The sequence below is a fragment of the Micromesistius poutassou genome (genome assembly GCF_964030765.1).
Source record: "Micromesistius poutassou genome assembly, chromosome: 5".
Lineage (NCBI taxonomy): Eukaryota > Metazoa > Chordata > Actinopteri > Gadiformes > Gadidae > Micromesistius > Micromesistius poutassou.
In genome coordinates this window covers 12,948,258-12,972,980 of record NC_140275.1, presented here as the reverse complement: position 1 = coordinate 12,972,980, position 24,723 = coordinate 12,948,258, and the positions used below count along the sequence as shown (strand labels likewise).

At 46.2% G+C, this 24,723-nt stretch overlaps 1 protein-coding gene across 1 annotated transcript; it reads left to right on the top strand.

Moving 5' to 3' along the window:
* Positions 1 to 218: 218 nt before the first annotated feature.
* LOC311343680 (metal transporter CNNM4-like) lies at positions 219 to 23,051 on the top strand (the record flags this gene model as incomplete). Its single annotated transcript, XM_084468601.1, has 7 exons — positions 219 to 1,614; positions 8,000 to 8,143; positions 8,323 to 8,457; positions 9,365 to 9,534; positions 14,835 to 14,931; positions 18,943 to 19,124; positions 19,785 to 23,051. The coding sequence occupies 7 exons, from the start codon at positions 219 to 221 to the stop codon at positions 20,040 to 20,042; spliced, it is 2,382 nt and encodes a 793-aa protein (XP_084324727.1). The 3' UTR covers positions 20,043 to 23,051.
* Between the last annotated feature and the right edge of the window lie 1,672 nt (positions 23,052 to 24,723).

The following is a 24,723-nucleotide window of genomic DNA, read 5'->3' as shown; positions in this document are numbered from 1 at the left end:
TATTATGCTTTAAACGTGGGACATGTGTCTGCTGCGTTGTCTCTTTAAAATTTCCCTCAGCTAATGTTGAGAAATAAAAATAAGGGGGCTCGCTCAAGAAATTCAAATGACGTACAACGCGTCGATTGGCTAGATTAGTTAATTATGCAAAGAGTGGGCGAGGCTGTGCGAAATGAGTAAGTGACGTCAGTTCCCAATTCTCAGAGAGTGAAACAAACATGGCGACAGACTGGAGTAGACAGGGGTTTACATTAACTTTATTCGTTTTTTCGTGTTTTGTGGCCGGTGGACAGGCCGAGGCTGGGCTCACAGACCTGGGTAGCAGCACTCGGATCATCGGCATGCGGCTGGAGAGGAGCGACAGGGAATCCAACACCACTGACGATGGGGTAATACAGGTAACTGAGGAGAGCAACATCCTCCTGAGGTTCTACGGGGTACATATCCTCCCAGAGACGTCCTCGATCATCAAGTTCATGGAGACGGATTCGGGTCCGGACGAGAACGACCATACTGGCCCCTTTAACAGGACTTGTTACGAGTACACCAAAGATTTAGTCATTCGGGGAGCCATGAACGTCAGCGGTAAGGGCACCACTGGGGTGCTCAACGTGAAAGTCAAACCCCTTCGCAAAAGTGAGAAAGAAAAGATGTACAGCTTATGTGTCAAAGACAGCCAGGACAACATCTGGTACAAGTTGGGTGAGGACGACGGAAGACTGCGGGTCGTGGAAGAGAAGACCTCACTGTTGCCACTATGGCTGCAGGTGATCATAATCGCTTTCCTCCTAGTGCTTTCAGGTATGTTCAGCGGGTTGAACTTGGGGCTCATGGCTCTGGATCCCATGGAGCTGCGAATAGTGCAGAGCTGCGGCACCGAGAAGGAGAAGAGGTACGCCAGTAAGATCGAGCCCATCAGGAGGAAAGGTAACTACTTGTTGTGCTCGCTGCTTCTGGGTAACGTGTTGGTCAACACCACGCTCACCATCCTCTTGGACGACCTCATTGGCTCTGGGATCGGTGCCGTGGTGGCCTCCACGTGTGGCATCGTCATATTCGGTGAAATAGTGCCCCAGGCCCTTTGCTCACGACACGGCCTGGCAGTGGGTGCCAACACCATCATGGTGACTAAGTTGTTTATGCTCCTCACTTTCCCCCTCTCGTGGCCCATAAGCAAGCTGCTGGACTGCGTTCTCGGTCAGGAAATTGGCACTGTGTACAACCGGGAAAAGCTGGTGGAGATGCTCAAGGTGACGGAGCCCTACAACGATCTGGTGAAAGAGGAGCTGAACATGATCCAGGGGGCTCTGGAGCTCAGGACTAAAACGGTGGAGAACGTGATGACCCCGATAGGGAACTGCTTCATGATGCAAGGGGACGCCGTCTTGGACTTCAACACCATGTCGGAGATCATGGAGAGTGGCTACACTCGGATCCCCGTGTACGAGACAGAGCGCTCCAACATCGTGGACGTCCTGTACGTCAAGGACCTGGCCTTCGTGGACCCGGACGACTGCACCACGCTGAAGACCATCACCAAGTTCTACAGCCACCCGGTGCACTTTGTGTTCCACGACACCAAGCTGGACTCCATGTTGGAGGAGTTCAAGAAAGGTTTGTGCGGTCAGGGGGGGGGGGGGGGGTTGGGTTTCAGAAATGGTGGTGACTAGACTATAGTGGAATGCATTTGAAAAAGTGTAAATGATTAATACTTTCATTCATTCATTCATTCATTCGTCATTTCATTTTCCATCTGTTCAACTTTGCCGTCCATCCATCACATTTGTAAATACACCATTGAAAGGACAGTATTGTGGAGGGTCTGATCAAAGGCACAGCCACACACATTGCACACTTACATTCCTTCTGCCTCCACACCATCCACCACCATAAACAAACAGACTGAATCATGGACTAGCCTCGACACTGCCAATAACAAACCCTCACCTTTGCTTTGGCGTCCAGGGAGATTTGTGTTTTGCTCTGAATTGCTCTATTCATCCTTTGCCAAAGTAGTCGCATCTGGGTTATCAGCTGATGGTGTTTTGGTCCCTTTAAACTATATATACTGCTAGAAGTTTACAAAGAAGACAACAAACAACAAACTGATAACAGAGTGCCTGTGAAATCAATGGGCTTGGTAAATATTGTCAACACTATTGAGGTTGTGGATAGACTTTTCCCACATTACCATCAAATTACTAGTCACTTTGTTTTGCCTTCCCTCCCAAGACGCTAAACACATTCTCAGGAGTACAGACACACACGCATACAAAAAGACAGTGTTTGTGTGCGTGTGTGTCACACTACTGCCATCTCCCGCTGGGGTGTATTTTTCCTTTCCATGGCACCTCAAGGTCACAGACAGTGTTTAGTACACACACACACACACACACACACACACACACACACACACACACACACACACACACACACACACACACACACACACACACACCCATCCCAATTGTTCTATATAATAGATAGATAGAATGATACTTTGCCCTTACTTAATCTCCTACAGCGGCTTCTTTGTAATGGCTTAACCTTTGAGTTACTCTATCATTATGCACAGTAAGGGATTACTCTATTGGCCTTATACACCTAGTGGCCATCTTGGTTATAAATTCAAACTCTGAGGCGAACAGATTTGTAATTCAGTTCCCTCACCCAGCTAGCGTCTAGAACAAAGATGGAACCACGATGGCCGCCAGTGGTGAATCAAGTCCATCGCTCCACTCGGCCTGCTGCTCTGGGAAAGTTCTCAAGTCACAGGGCTTCTCCTTGGACACACAGGTTGGAAGACACCCAGATGGCCACTCCCCTGAGTTAAAGAGCTAATGTTTTGTTAGACGGCCATAGATAGATACATAAACTCTCGGTGCTACCAGTTTATTAAGGGTCTCGGGGTTCCTAGCGGGTGTTCGTTGACATGGTGACGGCCGGGACCAACTGACCAACAACCTGCCGTGTAGGGCAATAACCCAACCCCCCCCACCCACCTCCCTGTGGGCCTGTAGAGTGCTGCTCTTTACCTTATTTTGCACCGGTTGCCATGGCGATGCCATCCCATGGTGAGGGTGAACGCGGGGGTGTGATGGATTGCTCTTTTATTAGGCTTACATGGCAGGTACAAGGAGTGGCTTGGATAGTGACATTTAGTGGAAAGGTCTTTAATCGACCTTGCGGTTTTGCAAAAAGTGCTGAAAATGTTAACATCAGCATGTTTCCCTGATTCGACGGTAGCACAACACAATCACAAAGAAGCAACACGAGACAAGCAATATCAGTCCAATTGTTATTGCCAACTGAGAGGAATTACTCGCCCACTTAATATTCACAATTACGACCTACTAAGAGAGCTTTATCAGTTATTATCTTTATCTTTTCTATCATCTTTATCTTGTTATTACTGCGGGGCGCCCCGGTGGCTCACCGGGTACCATATACGGTAGGCTCAGTCCTGAACGCAGCGACCCAGGTTCGAATCCCGCCTGTGGTTTTTGCTGCATGTCCTCCCCTCTATCCTATACCTTCCTCTCTATCTCACACATAAAAATGCCTAATTACCTGTACCTAATTAATTAACTGTTATACATTTTCATCGTAACGACATAATAGTGGATGCGGATTTCTCATTTAAGCTCTAGCTACATGCAATGCAAGCATTGTTTTTTTTTTTATCAAAGATTGCAACAAAGAAAAATAAATAGTTAATTCATGGTAGATGTTTAGTGGTTTCTTCCACTCGGCCTCGTACTGAAGACTCTCGAGTGGCCTCTTTCTACTCTTTTGTCTAGTTTAGTTGTCAGGCTTGTACAGAACATATGTCATCATCTGCATTGTTCGTGTACACAGGTACATGGCTCGCCACCCCACCCAGTCCTAAGGGCGCCTTCTAAGGACCCGGTCACCAGGGCTGTTTAATGATCACGGGAGTTGTTCCTTAAGTTTGCTCCTTCCCAGCAATTCCTTGCGTGGTGGCTCTCCTCTTTTATGCTGGACTAGCTGGTCTATCCTGTCTCCATGTCTGGCTGCTTTGTGTATCCATCTCAATTGCCACGCCCTTTTAACACACAATGTACATATTGGGCAGGCATACAGTGATCCCTCGTGACCGCACCCCCCCCCCATCCCCCCACCCCCACCATTTTAGTTATTCAATGTCTAGTGCCATGTGTCCTTAAATAGTGAACTGCATGAACTTTGCAGTTGAACACACACACACACACACACACACACACACACACACACACACACACACACACACACACATACACACACGCACACATGCAGTCTCATGTTCAGCTGATGTATAGTATTCAGAAGCCTCTTGCCAGCTACCTTTTATAGTGCTGTGCGGCCCGACAGGTGGCCCTGTTTCGTCAGCCCATATCACTCGAGGCTTCTATTATCGCTGAATATGGTGCGTCATAAAACCACTGTCTCTGTACCAACAATGCATTTCAGCTGTGTGCAAAGAACACCGCTTTCTCAGCACTACGCGCCGTTCCGTGTTTCTGTGTTTACGGCCGGCTCCGTGTCGCTGAGTCGCACAGAGGACACGCCGAGTCACGGTTGAGGAAGTCGAAGTCGCATTATTTTGAGGAACAAAAAAAAGCGCGCTGTGATTTGTGCTCCCACGTCTCAAACGTCACAAACGCCACACTATTGTGAAGGTTCACCGGTATGCCCCTGCCGTTAAACCCGTTGGTGGAAGGCTAGTTCCAGTCCCTCTGCAGGGAGTGGAGCTATGATATGGTAGAAGCGTCCCCTCTTACTGAAGCCCATTGTCTCCAAGGCCTCCCCGTCTGGGGTGGTGGTATCACATGCTTCGGCGTGATCTACAGAGAGTCACTCCGCCGCCTTTAGTCACCACAAAAGACCACCTTCAGTCACAGTCAGCCGTACCCATACATGGTTTGCTCCTAGATTTAGAACCTTTTTAATGCGGACATGCTGAGATTGAGCCACTCTACAAAAACGGGGAAGTTGGAATAGGAAATGGGGCCAGCAGTTGTAAATGAACCACTATAGAGAAATCGGTGTCCTTTGAGCTGGGATCATAGGTGTCCTTCTTTCCATGTCCGTTAACCATTAAGTTGGGTGTCATGTTGAATTTCTTGTTGGATGTGGGTCTTTGCCTCAAACCCATTCTTGGAACACACACACACACACACACACACACACACACACACACACACACACACACACACACACACACACACACACACACACACACACACACACACACACACACACACACACACTATTGTGAACGGTTTTTATTCTTGTTTCAGCCTTTCTACCAAATTTGCCGGCCTTAATTTACATTAGACTTTTTGTGGTTAATATGGTAATAATGATAATATCATTATTGATGATGAAAGACAAATGTACTGGTGCATCTATTTGTAAAACAGAAGAAGCGAAAGCGTCCATATAAGTGAAGGATGAATACAACGAATGATGTTACAGTTAGGACTCAAACATGACAGAATAGTGACACTTTTTGTCAGGGAGTCCAGCTTTAGCCAGTCACTGGAAAAACAGGTCAGATGAGCATGAACAGATCTACCCATCGTGTGTGTGTGTGTGTGTGTGTGTGTGTGTGTGTGTGTGTGTGTGTGTGTGTGTGTGTGTGTGTGTGTGTGTGTGTGTGTGTGTGTGTGTGTGTGTGTGTGTGTGTGTGTGTGTGTGTGTGTGTGTGTGTGTTTACGTATGTGTGTACAAAGCCTGCACCTGCATTCTTGTTGTGCATGGGTCTGTGGGAGTGTGTGTGTTGTCCCTCTGTTTTTGTGCGAGGCCTGTTTTCCAGTTTGGTGTCAGCAGTCAGCATGCAGTCTATGCACTGGTGTGTTTGTGTGTGTGTGTGTGTGTGTGTGTGTGTGGTATGCATGGCATGGCATGGCATTCCTCTCCCATACAGACCCATAGCTCCCCCCCTGCTCCCTTTTGTCAGAGACGAGGTCGCATGTCAACAAACAGCAGGGTAGCGTGCTAACAGCCGACTGGAGCCCAGGTCAACAGAACGGCCACGGGTCAGCCCTCCATGGGAAGGTTCCCCCATAAAAATAGAAATGGAAATCGATGATGCGTGTGTGTGTGTGTGTTCCCCAAGAGACTGAAGTTTCTCCAGTGTGCACAATAAGTGTGTCCCCTGTGGTCACACTTCCTCTGAAATATTGACTCAGCTCTATGGGGAGCTAAGGCATAGGTCACACACACGCACACGCACGTGCACGCGTGCATGCAATAGTGGTATCCTTTCTGTTGGCTTTCCATTGCATCATTTCCTCCTTCACTTGTGTTTCTTAATGATCTCTCTTACGAAGTCAACAACAATCAACAACAATCAAACTACCTAGTGTCTGGTCGGTGTTGGCTGTTCATCAGCCTTCTTCCCGAGTCCCACCTCAACCTTGTTTCATCTCTCAAAGGTGTTTTAATTAAATCTAAGTTATATATATGAACATAACAGCAGGGATAGCCATGAGTTCTATTCTATTTCCTTTTATGTCCAGTATATACACCCACCCACCCCCCCATCTGCGACAAAAGAGAATGCCCTTAAAGTTGAAAATAATAATGATAAATAATCATTTGGTTTCAGACTGATGCTCTACCCCCATCTTACACTGGTGACTCACTGCTCATCACACCATGGCCATCTTCCACAGAAGCCTCCCTGGTGCCTCTCTGTCGTAGCCTAATGACCTTGCGCAGGAGCCAGGGATGAGTGCACTGTCTGCCCTGCTCACTCCCCCACCCCCCCCCCCCCCCCCCCTCTCCCCCACACCGCCTCTCTCCAGAGACCTGAAGGTCGCGACTAAATATATATACGACCGGGGTCGTCATCGCAAAAACATCCCTGACAGGGATGGCCAGACTCCTCAGACAGTGAGGACAACGTTTCCTGTTTCTCCCACTGTCTGGAGGGTCTTGAGTGGCACCCGGCCAGAACGCCCAGGCTAAAAGTCTGCTTTGGACCCAAAGGGAGGAGTTAAAGGATGGATTTAGCTCCCCCCCCTTTTAAGCACTAGCGATTGGCGTATGAGCACCGTTTTCGATGAACCCACTGCTCTGAAAGTCTGCTTGATGCTACTGGTCCTTGTTGTTCTGCCACTCTAGCCCTCCCTCACCTCCTCCCTTTCATCTTTTAGTGTGCTTATTTTATAGATCAAAGTGTGTGTGTGTGTGTTGTTGTTCATATACCCTAATGGCACTGTGCAGGTTCCATTCATTTATTAATCCATTATAGGGATGGAGAGGTTTGCTATGTTGGCAGCAAGTACTGCCTTTTGTGTATTTCAGTCTGTATCACCAATACTGCTTTGGGGGAAATGAGAGCATGAGCATCATTGTATGGTCATACTACGTCTGCAGCTCGTTTTGGGAGTGTGTGTTACCTGAAGTTAATTATAAACGTACTTCCCCCACTGTGAACATGAAATGAAAGGGCTGTCAGGGCGACATAGATGATGAAGATAGTGGTTCCATTCGTCATTTTTCAGTGACTTCATGCTTCAATGGCGCTAACTCCTCCTGGCTTAGGTGTGTGCGTGTGTGTGGACACGATGCACAAAATCAATAGTGACTTCAGAACAAGAAAAACCGTTAAGAAAAAAGTTTTGAAGGGCTCTTCAAGTAGTGAACATTGTTTCCTCGTCACCATAACTACTGAATCATCAATGTGAATCTTACTGGATGCCTTCTAGAACGTGAAGAGACATGGTATTCTAGTTTGGCTAGTTTTTGAGAATTAAAATCATTATACATCACTGCAGCTTATATAAACTCGATTAGTGAAATGTAACCTTTTGTAGTTTGTAAAACTCTTAAGAGTTTTACAAACAGTACACAATACCTTTTTTATAAATGCATTTTTCCTTAATTTGAATCATCTACATGATGCACACCTTTTGTTCGGAGGGCAAACGGGTAACTAACCGACCTAATCATCTGATAACATGCATTTCTTGTTCCCCCCCCACTCTAGGGAAATCTCACCTGGCCATTGTCCAGAAGGTGAACAATGAGGGCGAGGGGGACCCCTTCTACGAAGTCGTGGGATTGGTCACTCTAGAAGACGTCATCGAGGAGATCATCAAATCAGAGATCCTGGATGAATCAGACCTTTACAGTGTGTTGCGTTGATCAATCTACGCTTATCATTCACAACCTCCTAATGTAGTCGTTATTCCTTGATCGATAGGCCGTCTGATTAATACAAGGCTATAAGTAGACTCACAATAGCCATTTATAGTTCAATGACTTCCGGTGAGTAAATAAGTAATGTCTACTTTCTCTCCTTTCCCACAGCGGATAACCTCAACAGGAAAAAAGTGGCGCCCAATAAGAACAAGAGGGACTTCTCCGCCTTCAAAAACGAGGGCGAATCCAAAGCCAAGATTTCCCCTCAGCTGTTGCTGGCCGCCCATCGCTTCCTGGCCACAGGTAGGGAACGGACGTGCAACACATGCACACATCATTGTTGTGCGTCACTCATCACATCAGAGCGTCATCCGTGCTTAGACACTGCAGCTTGTGTATGAGCATGTTTGTGCACACAAACAGACATATTCAAGCCACAGTATGACGTTCTATTTTTGCTTATCCGTTAATTGAACTGCCAAGTCATCGTCTCAACGTATAGGAAGGCAGGTTGTTACGTACATTTGTGCCGTGAAAGCATGTTTGGGATTTCGGCTGCATGGCTACATATGTCATCCATTCACCTTCTAGCACATGCTGATGGGGCGTTGCACAAGAGCCGCTCCGCATACCTCCACAACATGTGGCCTGGTACTGGGTCTGCCTGGTAGCAACTGTAACCTGATGCACGCCGCGTAGAGGATGGTGGCGCTGACCGCCGTCTGCACGACTCGGCAGTCCTCATACAGGAGACTTTTCTTCTTTCTTCCTTTCTTTTCTTCTTTCTTTCGTTAGTTTGTTCTTTCTGTCCTTCTTTCCTTCTGTCCTTTTTTTTTTTGCTTTACTGCAGCATTAGTCGGTTAATTGTATACGAAGTACATTTTATTTGATATAATGTTTTCTTTATTTGATTCTGTTCATTCCATTCCTGCTAGCATGCACCCACAGGACACAGCCAGGCCTCAGCATGTTGCAACATTTATAGCCGCTGTTTGTGTTCGTGATCAAAATGACTCCTTCAAAGCTCTTTCCTCAAAGCTAGGGGCTACGAGGCAACTGTAGTTCATTGTTTGCATCGTAAATTGCATTGAATAGTATTAAGTGGTTTAGATGCTGATATGCACGCATATAATTTTTGACATGCATTCAGAGCATGCATTAAATGTTTAATGATTAATTCTGTGTGTCTCCCCCCCTGCCCCCCCTTCAGAGGTGAGCTTGTTCAGCCCGTCCCAGGTGCTGGACAAGGTCCTGCTGCGGATGCTGCGCCACCCGGACGTCATCCAGGAGATCAAGTTCAACAGTGACGACAAACGGTCGCCACATCACTACGTCTACCAGAGGGGCAAGGCGGTGGACTTCTTTGTTCTCATCCTGCAGGTACACACACACACACACACACACACACACACACACACACACACACACACACACACACACACACACACACACACACACACACACACTAGGAAATATATACACACACACACACACACTAGGAAATATATACTTCATGTCACCCACACCACAAGTTGCCTCAGAACCAGGTTGTGGTCACAACTGCCGAAAGGGAGACACCGTTTCCGAAAGCCACATGTCAAACCTTTTTGAGCGAGATGGCCAACACCTTCCCGCTCGTATATGAACTGCATCTGTATTGACTGCGATTTAAAATTGGATAAAAGTGATCAACACTAAATGGTTATAGTCAAGGAACGTTTCAATTGTGAGGACGATTTCATCCGTGTCACAGTTGTCTTTGTGTGTTTCTCCGCGGTACCATTCCCCCGCTCACCCAGAGGGGCAGGGGGCTCAGACTAGTCCATGTCACACACTCGTGGAATCTCCACTCTGTCCAATTAGAATCCTGGGTGTGTGACAGATGGCACCAGTCATTGTCACTGTGTGTGTGTGTGTGTGTGTGTGTGTGTGCGTGTGCGTGTGTGTGTGTGTGTTTTCGCGAGAATTAGATTAAACATCAACGTATACGTGCTGTACATCTGCCATGTAAAAGCTTCACTATGCCTTCAGCATCTCCATTACTTGCGAAGTCCGTCCAAAGTTTGGAGAAAGAACAGATTCAATTCTCAAGTTAACAAACCCTAATGTGATTGGCTGAGAGGTTGTGACACTGCTGAATGAAGTGTAGTGCAGTGTCGGGTCTGCTCACAGTGGAGTGGCTTGGCCAGTCACTGGGCCAATCCTGGTCCGAAGCCAATCAACTACATCCTGGCGGATTAGCTGTTCGCTTTGAGCTTTGTGATCCCGAATTGGTCCCAGCGCTGCTACTGAGAGCATTAACAATACGCCACCTACACTACATAGCAGAGGAAATGCCAGCGGAAAGAGCATTAGCCCGGTCGCTGAGAGAAAGGGATCGCCAACATACAGGAGGAATTGTTTCCAGTATGACTATCTTAAGTGAAGGGTCATCGGAAATGATAGACGGATGATAACTAGAATTTCTTCCTTCTACTGACCGAATTCAAAGAAAGTCAGATTGGGGAGGTGGAGGGGGGTGAGGAGAGGGAAAGGGGATGCACTCGTGTGTGTGTGTGTGTGTGTGTGTGTGTGTGTGTGTGTGTGTGTGTGTGTGTGTGTGTGTGTGTGTGTGTGTGTGTGTGTGTGTGTGTGTGTGTGTGTGTGTGTGTGTGTGTGTGTGTGTGTGTGAGCACGCTCATTCTTGCTGGCTTGCTTCTATACAATTGATATATTTAATATGAACTGTACACACACACGCACGGCCATGCTCTCTGCCCCGCGCTACAAACATTTTTGTTCTAGAAACATCTCCCGCCTCTGTGTTGACTGTATACACTTTGTCTACATATAAATAGGATCTTAAATCCCATGAGGTGGGAAAAATGCTCCTTGATGTTGCATGAGCTGCAGCTCAAAATACCACCGCCCCCTCTCCTCACACACACACACACACACACACACACACACACACACACACACACACACACACACACACACACACACACACACACACACACACACACACACACACACACATTCCCAAAAGTTGGTTATGTCATTGTCCCTAAACAGTCATTAGTTTGGTACTGTAATCCCTGAATCATTGCGGTCTCCCCCCCCCCACCGTCGTTGTAATGGAACCTTCCTGGTGGGAGGCAGGATGTGGCGACCCCACATGCTGATTTATCTATTACGCGGTTGGAGGTGGCATAGGGGGGTGACATTCAATCAAGAGTCGTGACTGAATGGACTGAAGTGTATAGCCACCCATCGAAACTGCAGACAGAGGTGAAGTGTGCTTTGAAAAATAGGATTGTTGGCTCTGGGAAATGTTCCCCTGATGGAGATTCAGGCGAGGGTAGGCGTTTTTACTGCAGTTTATGTGTTGATCATTGTTGATTGTCAGCTTTTTAGATTTTTTTTTTTGTACAATTTGATAGTATGAAGAGATTTGAGATTTCTTTTCCAGAATAGGATCTGATATGGTTGTTTATGAAACAGAATGGCCATATAGTGAAAAGACGACCCAACATTTACTCAAAGTCCCACTATGTAAACTTAACTGCATGTTTTTGCTTTTGTTCAAACATAAGTTACTTATTGTTTACAGAATAAAAACAGTCCATCCATTATTCTGTCCACCCAGGGAATCACGCCCTCATTCAGTTTGGTCTGTGACGACCATTGATGGGAGATTACACCTAATTGTATTTTTGGTTTTATTATTAACGTATCAAGTGTCAAAGTTAACACAGTTGCTCTACTTCACACAATCTTTTTATGTTTCAAGAGCAAACCACTCAGTATTTGGCCTTTATCCTGCTCCATTTGATTTGTGTCTGATTGTTTGTTTGTGTGTGTGTGTGTGTGGGAATTTGTGGGGATTAGCATGTATGTGTAAGTTGCACGTGTGTGTGTTAGTGTATTTGCGTGTGTGTGTGTGTATATTTGGGTGTGTATATGTGGCTATTGCGTAGGAGGTCAGCAGGAACAGCTTCATGAGAACCGGGCCCATCATCACAGACACATAATTCACTGTCTGTGTTCAACTTTCTTCCACTCCTTTTATAGCACTCAGTGTGTGTGTGTGTGTGTGAGAGAGAATATTGGTGTATGCATGTTTACAAGCTCTGTCATCATGTGTTTATGTTGTTTGTTATGTGTCTGTTGCCTAGGGTCTGAATCTCACATGCTGATGGGATAGGGTCCCGGCCCCTATTGTGTGGGTGTGTCACACACACACACACACACACACACACACACACACACACACACACACACACACACACACACACACACACACACACACACACACACACACACACACACACACACACACACACACACACACTGTATTGACCTGACTGTAAGACGACCTCGCCTAAGATCACAGAAGAGTTCGTAGGACAGTAAGTGCGTGGAACTAATGCCATATAGAGCGACGACAAAAAGCGGTCTGCCAATGTATGCCTCCTACTAAGAGGAGTTCACATTTTCATATTAACCATTAACCCATGCCTCCCTTTTGACACATGACAAAGGCATGGGTACAACAGGGTGTTGGCCAGAATACACACACATTCAGCCCATGAGCTGTTTTGCCACCCCCTTTTTGTCCTAAGTTATTAAGAAACAAGAAAGACTGCACGTGTTCACCTATTCATGTCCAGCCCCGTTGTACATCCCACACACACACACACTTACACTCTTACACATGCACATTACTCCTTGACTCTGGTTCAGTCAGGATGTGTCATTGAGCCATTGCGCGTTCATTCATTTCTTGGTTAGTCAGTCTCGTAATGACCTTTAGTCATACCTATGCAACCGCAAAGCAATGCAGCCGCTTTACTTTCAGTGAGTCCTTCGCTGGGATCCCCTCAGTCTTCAATGCTGGTCCCCACTGGTTCAGGGGTTCTTACACCTTTTCCATCTGGGGACCCGAGAGACGACGTCAGCGTGTCCTTTGGCTCCTGATTGCACACTTGGAGAACTCTCAGGGAGACCACAGTGTACGTCGGTGACACGTACGTGTGTGACAACTTGAAAAAGAAAACTAATGTCTACTCTTAATGGATTGTGATCACTTGTCATATCTGGTATTCTGATCTACCACCTAGATGAGAGTCCTTGCATTAACATTGTGTATGCATTGCTCAAAATCCCCCTCAATAGCTTGAGTTCCAGTCCCATGGAAATGATCTGACACCGATTGTAACGTCACTCCACTTGATTTAACAAGGAGCTGTTTCTTTGGGGCAGTTTAGACCCCAAAGTCAGTCCTCTACTGCCGCTGCCTTCGGGTCAAAGCATCATGCGTCACTGACTTCTATCTATCATCTATCATCACTTTGTATGTGTGTGTGACAAAGTGGGCATTATGACGTGTGTGAATGTCCCCTATTTATGTCTACTCCTGTGTGTGTGTGTGTGTGTGTCTAAAGCTGGCACACCCACTGCTCAAGGAGAACAGGTCTGACCAGAACACAACGGCTGAGCACCTGACACAAAAGTATTTCCCTTCTCTTTAAATACGAGCGCTGCACTCTGGACATATCGCACGCCTGGGCTGAGTGAGACGAGGTTGTGACTAGTGTCACCCTGCTGTGCTCATAGGCCCCGGAAGAGTTCTCCAGCGCACTTCTCACTTCTGTTTTTATCCTCGAATCGATCATCTGTTCATACTGGTCTCACACACTTGAATGTGAAAAACACAACACAACACAACACAACACTAATACACATGACTCACTCCACTCAAGCTGCTCCCAAAGCAAATTCGATGACATTGTAAGTAATCATTGTGAACAATCATTATTTTTTAGTGTTCCGAGGTACAAATAAACAAAAAATACTGAGCAGGCACACACACTTGCATAAAACTGAAACCCTGTACACATTTGAAGGGGTGGGGGGGAATCACGCACGCACGCACGCACACACACACGATGTATGGGTGAATGTACGGAGATACAGATGGATTAGTGGGGGGGTGGATGGAGGTATAGATAGGTCCTGCTGCTGATGGGATTATCTGTGATGTGTTGTTGCTGCCGCGGTTCACACATTCCTGCGGCATGTGGGGTTGAGCCAACACACACACACACACACACACACACACACACACACACACACACACACACACACACACACACACACACACACACACACACACACACACACACACACACACACACACACACACACACACACTGCGTGTGTTAAATTTCAAGATGATAATAATACACAGCCTCTCCCGCCATCATATCCCCATCTCATACCTGTGTCATTATTGCTGTGGAACTCTTTAAATATTTAAAGCATGGACAACAGATGCATGAAATAATCCATGTCATCGGATGACATGTGGTCATTGCAGCGTTACAAAAAACAACAACAAAGAATAGAAAATATACTGTTTTCTGACCATTTCAAAATGAACAGCGTGTTTTGCCTTTAGCGTAGCCTGACCCTCAGGTGGATTGGAGAAAGAAAAAACATTCTGGGAGCGTGTTGGCACGTGACCGGGCCAGGCCTACGTCGAAGAACACTGTACATATCTTTGGAAGGGAAATCAGTTTGGATATGCAATGTGCCTCCGTCACGGAGACATGTTCCGGAACGTCCTTCCTTATTATTGTATGAACCTGTTGTTATTGTTGTGTTTACGCCTGCCCTCTCCCCCCCCCCCCCATCAGGGACGTGTGGAGGTCGAAGCAGGCAACGAGAACATGAAGTTTGAGACCGGACCCTTCTCCTTTTACGGCGTTATGGCGCTCATTGCCCCGACGCTGGGTGAGTTTTTCCTCCTCTCTATCCCTTCCTCCTCCTCCTCCTTCTCTTCTCCCCCTTTCCTCAGTGTCTTCTCCTCCGTCACCTCTCCTTCCCCGCTGCCTTCTCTGTGAAAGGGTTGAGTTTCCTGTCATCTCAGCAGCTGCAACAGCAGTTGTCCGGCGCGGCTAAATGCTGCCCCCTAGTGCTGACAGGGGGCCACGGCTGAAGGGGTTTTGGCTTCCGCGTAGTGACGATAGGGGATACAGCCAGAGCCCGTCTACGGAGAGCCTTGGCACTCTCTATTGAGCCCCATTGTATCGAACTTGGTTGCAGTTCCATTAGAATTCCACTGGGGGTGATCGCCTGAGTGCAGATTGAATGGGGGTCTATGGGGCTAGACGGCTCAATGTATCTCTTTGACCTGCTTGTCGTTGAAATATCGCAGATTTTATTCTGCCGTAAAGCAGGACCTCTGGCAGCGACTAAGTGAACTTAAAAAATGTAATATTCAGCTGAGTGTATTATCTTAGCCCCCCACCCCCCCTTTTGAAAGCAACTTTCAAATTACTTGACAAAAAATTACACCCTGAGAAAAGTGGAATTTGAGGGTGGAACCCAGTCGACTCCCATTCATTCTGCACATTCTGCAGCTGAGAGCGCCCTCGCATGGACAGAGATTTGTTACCGCAACCAGTCCAGAAACAGGAAGTTACCAGAGAGTGCCAGTTCTGATACAGCTGAAGGGGTTTCCGCTAACTGCTGCCACCTAGTGTTGACGCGGGGAATGGGTTAAGTGGTTCCGGCTAACTGCTGCCACCTAGTGTTGACAGGGGGAACGGCTGAAGGGGGTCTGGCTAATTGCTACCATCTAGTGTTGACAGGGGGAATGGCTGAAGGGGGTCTGGCTAATTGCTTCCACAGGGTGAACGGATATGGAAGTCACTCACTCTCACACCCACTCACTCAAGCCAGGTGAGCACCTGTACACAGGCCCGGGCTGGTAAGAGAATAGGGAAAGCATGGGTGTCAATGTGTGGGTAAGGTGAGAAAGATAAGCAGAGAGGGGGCGGAGGAGGAAATGTGGTGACAGTTGTCAAGCCGTTGTGTTCTGATCAGACCCGTTCTCCTGTGGGTGTACCAGCTCACACACGCCCTTGTGGTCCCACGGACACACGGAAGTTATCTTTTGGATCTCGACGTGCATAGTGCAAGTGTCACTGAACTAGTCATGACCCACAACTTCCCAAAAGTATTTTTCTTAGTTTTCTTATTTTTCTCAGACATTTTTCTTCAGTGTCTCATTGTCCGGAACGGGGGGGGGGGGGGGGGACATTTTTAAAAACACATTTTTACGACGTGTTTTTCCAGTGAACAGTTCCGCTCTGTTGGTTTTGTTTTTTTTTGGCTCTCCCTCATTCTCTCTCTCAAACGCTTATGAAATAAGACCACAGGAAAGAGTTCACCCTGGTTCTGGGCCATCAGGCTCCGTGGTCGATTTCCTGGAAGAGAGTTGACCTACATTCTCACTATTTTACTCTGTCTCTGTCTCTCTCTCAGTGGTCGCCCCTCGTCCCTCGTCTCTCGCCTCTTTTAAGAGGTTCTCTCTGTTTTCTCGCTTCCCAGGTAACCTTCGGCATGTCTGGGTTCCTTTAACACCTAGGCTGGGTAGGAGTCTTGCCTTGACTCGTCCTAGTGGGCTATTTACTCTACTCACCTCTGTACTAACGACTTCTGCGGAAGTCTGTAGGATTATTTGAAATGTCCCATCAGTTTCTTAATTCTCCATCCGCAGTGGTGGGTCAAAAACGTCTCATCCATTGTGATAAACCAAATGTACAATATGCAATATTTGATCTTGATTGCTCAGAGGCCGAGATCGGTAGACTTCATCTTGTTGCACAACAGCTGGGGTGACCAAAGACAGAAAGCAAACGTAGTCTCCCAGGGAGTCGATGGAGAAGGGAATAGGACATGATCACTCCAGGTGGAGTTGCTTAAAGGATTATGGATTAAAGTGTGCCTTGATTAATGTTGAGAGCATGCCGGGATAGGGCCTAACTCGTAACCCTGTATTTGTCTTAAAGTGTGCCTTGATTAATGTTGAGTGCAAGCTGGGATAGGGTCTTACAAAGAACCCTGGCATTGTCTTTCCGAAGAATGGCTGGCATTTGGTGTTTGTCCTATTCTGTTCTCCTCGCATCTAGTTTAACTGTAGACTTTACCACGACAATAAACAGTCAAATCTTGGCCAAGGGGACCACACCGCTTCTGCCATAATGCATGTGGATGACATTGGTGTTTCTGGTATCATTAGTGCCCAGAAATTAGCCTATTGAAGATAGCTAGCGAGTACCTAGTTTGTTTCGACAGAGTGGTTTGCTGTTTGAATTCCTGGTTGGCTCCTCAACGTAGCAACCAGGTAAATGGCACGTTGAAGCACTGCGTACACAACAGACGTTAACGTAGGCAATTAGAGTTCTGCTTATCATGTTTTCTTGTGACTAACGTGGATGGCCTGTGTGACTATCCTCATTGTTTAAACCTAAAGAAGGTTAGCCAATAAGGATAGTCATGTTGGGGTAATGTGTCTAACTCTAATATAACAAAAATTTAGGTGTCCAACTCACCCACACTAAAACGCCAAGGGGGACTGTCTATATTTTCTATTATAGAGAGTCATGCTTCATTCTTGAAGTAATGACTATTTTTCTGAATTTGAACAATGGAATCATTTAAAGAATAACATTGATAGATAAATAATGTCTGGGAATGTTCCCGTCAACAACGGGGGTGGGATGACGACCAATATTGGCAAACCTCATGGTTTATCTTATTTAATCCCATTTTACACGTCGGCACTCATAGCAAATGCATAATATCGGAGGGGGAAATGTGTTGTCTTTCGTACCTAACCAACTACTAGCGTATTAGCCTGACGGCTCAAAAGATACCCCCCCCCCCCCCCCCCCGCTAGCTAAAGTCCCTGAATGATAACTCGACTGACCTGTCCAGGTAAAACTGTTTCCTATGACTGCCTGAGACCCCCCACTGGAAGACTCACCTTTCCTGGTAATAATAACTACTCGGCTGGTAATCCTCCCTTGCCTGTGTGTGTGTGTGTGTGTGTGTGTGTGTGTGTGTGTGTGTGTGTGTGTGTGTGTGTGTGTGTGTGTGTGTGTGTGTGTGTGTGTGTGTGTGTGTGTGTGTGTGTGTGTGTGTGTGAGAATCAACACGCATGCTATCTGTGGGCATAACGTAATGGATTGCCTCAGATACCAAGTGAAACCACATTTAGTTCTGTTGTGCAACGTCAAGTCTTTTTCCAGACATCTGTTTAACATTACATCGAAACATTATGCCTCAATAGGTTTTAGTAGTAGAGTATTTATTGTTTCCTTTTTATAAGTTTGTTGATTTGTAATTAAGCTTACATTTCGAAATACTTTATTGGGCATTTGAAACACTGTCCACCACTGTTGACAAGCCTGTTTGTGATGAAAAAAAACTTGTTTGTCTCTTCAGTTCCTGGACAAGCATCCCTAATATCATTATAGAAGTGAATTTCAGAATAATAACCTAGCGAAATGGCCGGCATCACCTAACAAATTGTGTGCCTTGATGAATGATCATGTTGCCCACTGTAAGACCTAACCGAGTGTGTGAGTGTGTGGGACCGTCATAATATGTAATGACATTCTAGGAAGTTTGTAACGTTATTATAACCTTCCATTTCAACCCCTTGCGCTGACCCTACCTTCTCTGTTGACTAACATTGTCTCTTGCATCATCCGATGAGCCATTGTGCTTGCCCCTTCACAGCATAGATGCACTCATTTTGTGTTGTTCTCTGTTCACATCTGTGTGTGTGTGTGTGTGCGTGTGTGTGCGTGTGCAGGATGTACTGCATGTACACATCTCGTTTCTTCTGAAAACTGGGCAAATGTCTCATCCAAGCCGTGACTCACAGGATATCTGCCGTGTGCATGTGCGTGTGCGTGTGCGTGTGTGTGTGTGTGTGACCTCGTTCCCCAGACTTCCGCTCCCCTTCACACCTGAGCGGGCTGAACCGCACGGCGTCCCTGAGCGGCGGCGAGCGCAGCGAGGCCCTGTCGGTGAGCGGCAGCAACAGCCAGCTCAACAGCAGCGGCAGCCCCGCGCCGCAGTACACCCCCGACTTCTACGTCAGAGCCCTGACCGACCTGCAGTTCGTCAAGGTAACACTGCTCTTGTTATTGTTCATGGTGCCGCATTGAGTCGCCCACACTGGATGATTCTAGTTCATCAGCCGTTCATCATCATCACATCTGACGTCGGGTGGCCGAGGGGCTCCAGATGGGGGCCCAACAAGGAGGGGGGTGTTAGCTCTCTTCAGCTATATGTGTTTGTTTGGACCGAGCGTGTTGCTGGAAGCTGAGCTCCGTCAGGGTGTGATCCGGGAGCATAAACTTGGCCAGCGGTGGCAGTGACTGTTAAAACAGTGTGACGGTTTCAAATCAAACCTGAGGCGAATGACGAATGTAGATAAACACTTGAACTAGGCCTGGGCGGTATGGCTGAAGGACATATCACGATATAACTTGATCATATTGATCGATATCGATAACTATTGATCATTTTAATGACCTATAAAGACCATGCTGGATTTAAATACTTCTGTTTAACACTCAATATGACCTTCCACCGTGTGTATCTCCTGACGGACAGTCATGTTGATGGAGGGATGGATCGATCATATCCATTTCAAACTGTGTACGAAGCCCCAGCCAGGTGTTGTTGATGTTAATGCGGTTCCTCTCTCTCTCTCTCTCTCTTTATCTTTCTCTTTCTCTTTCTCTCTCTCTTTCTCTCTTTCTCGCCCCCCCCTTCCCCACCAGATCACGCGGTCCCAGTACCAGAACGGTCTGGTGGCATCCCAGCTGGACAGCACCCCCCAGTCCCCCGAGAGCAGCCGGGCGGACAAGGCCACGCCCATCGCCTCCGAACCCGGGTCCCGCGGCCACACGCCCGCGGAGAACGGGCCGGACGAGACCACCCTCCTGCTGCTCAACGAGCAGAACTGCCTGGCCGGGTCGCCCCGTCCCCCGCCCTGCCCCACGGCCAACCACCACAGCCAATCCGAGAGCAGCATCTGACCCCCTCTGACCCCCCCCCCTGGCCGCAGTCACGTCCTGCCGCATATGAATGCACATGCGTCTGCTGTGGGCCAACTGGACGGATGAGTTAGAGAGTGTGTGTGTGTGTGTGTGTGTGTGTGTGTGTGTGTGTGTGTGTGTGTGTGTGTGTGTGTGTGTGTGTGTGTGTGTGTGTGTGTGTGTGTGTGTGTGTGTAGGGGGGTTGGGGAAGATGAGGATTTATAGACACTCCTTGCAAAGTGGGTAAGGTCCAATGAGACGGGATTGCGTGCACGCATTGTTTAGTGCATGTTAGGCTGGAGATATAACCTCACACACACAGACACACTCCTTTCACCCTGGATGTGTTGGCGTGTGTCAGTAAATTTCGTGACCTCTTGCACCAGCTCTAGGAACCGTAAGGACCCTCTCTCGACCCAATCACAGGCCTGTTCTCTGACCAGATTTTAGTTCATTGCGCTGTGTGTGTGTGTGTGTGTGTGTGTGTGTGTGTGTGTGTGTGTGTGTGTGTGTGTGTGTGTGTGTGTGTGTGTGTGTGTGTGTGTGTGTGTGTGTGTGTGTGTGTGTGTGTGTGTGTGTGTACACGTGGTGTAAGTAAAACTGCGTGTACGCTCCTACATCCCCCCCAAAACCTCTTCCGCATGCACACCCATGTCCCTGCCACACCCCCCCCACCCACCGTCTGTGAGTTCCCAGCATGTGGGAGGACCTCAAATCCACTTGACGTAGTCAAACATACTCTGTAAGAATACTGTAAGAAATATATAACAAAGACCTTTTTCTATCGTACATTTCATAGTTCAGATATGTATGTGTTTTAGATCCTAAACGTACACATGCATGTCAACAGTACATCTTTTCAAAGTCCCTTAGAGGTGTAGGTGTGTGTGTGTGTGTGCGTGTGCGTGCGTGTGTGAGCGTGTGTCCGCTCATTGCATTCCCCGTGTGGTAATGTTACCCACAGCCTTTCTTACATAGTCGTCGAGAGATTAAGGAAGGACAGCAATGCAGACCGATTAAGACAATCACATAGGACGACACCGTTTTGCTGGGGTGCTTTACTGGACCGATGTCCCCTGTGGTCCTCGCTAGTCGTAGTCTCCCCCTCGGGGTCCCCTCCCGGGCCTGGTCCTCCACTACCAAGCAGAGACGTGGAGCTGAGATTTTGAATGTGTCGTCCTCGTTTTTTGCCTTGACGACTGGGGTCATGGATGTTTCGATTGGTTTAAATGGAGGGGTGTGTGTGTGTGTGTGTGTGTGTGTGTGTGTGTGTGTGTGTGTGTGTGTGTGTGTGTGTGTGTGTGTGTGTGTGTGTGTGTGTGTGTGTGTGTGTGTGTGTGTGTGTGTGTGTGTGTGTGTGTGTGTGTGCAATCTTTTTGTATAAGACCAAAATCCAAAACGACTTTTAACTACTGAAGCTAGATACAAAAACACCAACAACCTGTTAAACGTCTTTAGTCTTGGCATTGGACTGGCAGGGCATTGGCCCTGTTTTATCCCTTTGTGAACCAAAAGTAGACTTTCTAGTCCCTGCAAAGGGCAATTATCAAGCACTTTTTCTTGGTTCTTTTACAGTAGTTTTGAGAAGCCAAAGAAGTCAAACCAATAGTTTGATTTGTTGCCTTTCTATGTATTGAAATAATCAGAGACATGCTTCAGACAGTTCACACAGTCAAAAAGCATTACGTTTTGAGTTCCAAAGCGTTTTTATGCATTTTTATGCATTTTACACCTAGATATATGTTATGGAAAGTAACAAAATGTGTAATATAAAAGTAGTGTCTAAATGTGACTTGTCTATTTGATGCTTGTTCGGTGGAAATAGGAGTTTTTATTGTTTGTCATTTCAAGGTTTTATATGTAATTTTATTTTATGTCAATCGTTGTTTCATGATTGCCAAATTACGACCAGAATTTGTATATTTATCTACGGGGAAACATTTTGGGGGAGGAAAGTGACAAATATTTTTTTCTATGAAATCATATTCTATTGTTCTGAATAGGCCTAATCATCCAAACGTTGACACAAAAACAAAGACGCCAGGGAAATTTTCTCTATGCCAATCATTTTCCCCAAAGTTGCAACTTTTTTTTACGACAGAGGCCACAGAGGTTGTGTGACGATTCCTGCGTGACTCACACACATTTTGCGCAACAGTGCGTGTTTCACCGCTTCACCCGCTTCATTCAGGTGTCAAGCGTGGCCGTCTGCTTCTCGTCCGGTGCCGATACTCACCGTTAACACGCAACCCCCTCCGGAACCGACGCGTTCCCACGTGCCTGGCCGTGATATAGGGCGGATAATGACGATGCAACGTCGGATGAATACTACGATGCAAATCAGAAGCACTTTAGCTAGGCCAACAGCGCTTCGCACTGGCGTTGAGTGAACAAGAGTGTTGCGCAACGCTGTTTATCACCTCGGGTCCCGTCAGCCTTGTGCTTTTTTTTGGACTCGAAACATGACGTTGTAGGCTACTTTAAAGTCACCGCCTTCTTCAGTCAAATGATTTGAAGCTCGAGAAAGTCATGCCGCGGTCGAGACGTCTGCTATGTGGCAACTTGGTACAACCATCATTCCCGAGCGACTCTCACTTCTTCATCTTAGAAACAGAGCTTGATCCTTTGAGACAGACTGGTCGTTGTGTGTGTGTGTGTGTGTGTGTGTGTGTGTGTGTGTGTGTGTGTGTGTGTGTGTGTGTGTGTGTGTGTGTGTGTGTGTGTGTGTGTGTGTGTGTGTGTGTGTGTGTGTGTGTGTGTGTGTGTGTGTGTGTGTGTGTGTGTGTGTGTGTGTGTGTGTGCGCGCGCGCGCATTGAGTTCAGTGCACCCCCACCCCTTCAAATATGTACAGGGTTTTCTGTAAGTGTGTGAGTGCTCAGTTTTTTGTTTTTTTGTACCTCAGAACACTGTAAGTAATCATTGTAAACAATCATTTTTTTTATGTCATTGAATTTTTTTTTGGGAGCAGACTGAGTGGAGTGACTTCTGAATAAATTAAATTAAAATGATTGTCCTCCATTCTTTCTGGTGTGCTTAACTTAAAAAAGAGAAACACGTTGTAAATACTGTTTTTATAATGACTCTCGATGAGTTTTGAAAGTGAACATTATCAATAAACCTGAGATTTTTTTTCTCTATGGAACTTGTGTTCTCTTCTGATATCTTCTGATTTACATTTACATTTAGGGCATTTAGCAGCTAAATGATGTTGCATTTTAATGACCACAACTACCAAATGTTTATTCACTGCCTAGTTCACCAGCTGGTGCTGACTCACCGCCAGTTTCAAATTAATTAATTTCCAATAATTCATGATGTCATGATATGCTTCCCTTTTTTATCTTTCCCAAAAACATCTGTAAACTAGAAGACATTGTCAGAACTTCAAATATGTGTCACCTTTACTGTACGAAGAAAGCCTTGCCTCTGCCAACAAGCTTCTTCACAAATGTTTCAAATGACAATTCATCAAATACATTCCAGATATTCAACAGTTCTATTCTATAAGGGGAATTCCCGCAGGCCTTGAAAACTGTAGATATTTAGCGTCTTAAATTAAAATAAAAAAAATAATTACAGGCCTATATCTAACCTAAGTAAAATCATTGAAAATGTGTGACTACAATTCACAAGTCTTTTTCTGGCCTCAAACTATTTTGGACAATTTTACCAGGATTCCCACCCCCACAGCATGCTGCTTGTGTCCAGGCTAAATTACATATACCTAAAAACGTAATCTCTGTTCCAGCATTATTGGATAATAGTGTTATTACTATGGAAACTCTAATAATTATTATTAGATCATATTAAAGAAATGCTATAAAATGGGCAGGGCTGTCTGGTAAAGCACTGATTTGGTTCAAACACTTCTTAAAATAGGCTACACACTGCTTTGTGTATTGGTTACAGCATATGAGCTGAGCTAACAAGACAACATAAATATAGATACATACAACTGAAACATTTAGGAAATAATTGAAGTCAACGCTTAACATTGAATCTCTATCATCGAACACACTTTAAACCCAGTCCCTAATCTTGGTGTAGTTATCAACTTAGAAAAATAAGTAGGCCTAGTAGTAGTAGTTTTGTTTTACACAAAGGGAAGCATGGAACGGGGTTTGAAACATAAGGAAGTGAAACTACTGTGTTTGTAGTTTTCTCTGTGGAAAATCACAGATATCCTGCGGGTTATATTACAATGCAAGGCTTATTGGTTAATCACTAGATTTTATCTCAAGCGGGAAAGTAGGCCAAATAGACAGTTTATCTGATTTCAGGAGTGGCGAAGGTTGGATTAAATAATTTTCTTCAGTATAAAGTGAGTTTTTCTCTGCCTACACCCATTAGCCCTTAGTGACTTTGACTAGACAGATAAAATGGACTTGAACACATTCCGTAAGGCCTTCATGGAAATAGATGTACCTGGCTGAGGTATTGAGGACAGGAATGACTCAGACCATGATCAGAGCTGATATCTGAAACAGGGCATCACCCTAAAATTTCCAGGAGTTTCTACACTTTGAGATTAACATCAAGCTATTGGATAGGCATAGATCTATTGATGTAATGGTTTTAATTGTTTATGAAGCACAGCTGCCTTCCCTTCCACGTATCAGATTTAGGCAGGAAATTAGGAAACCAAAGAATAAGCCTCTCTTACCCAACTGCATACAAACA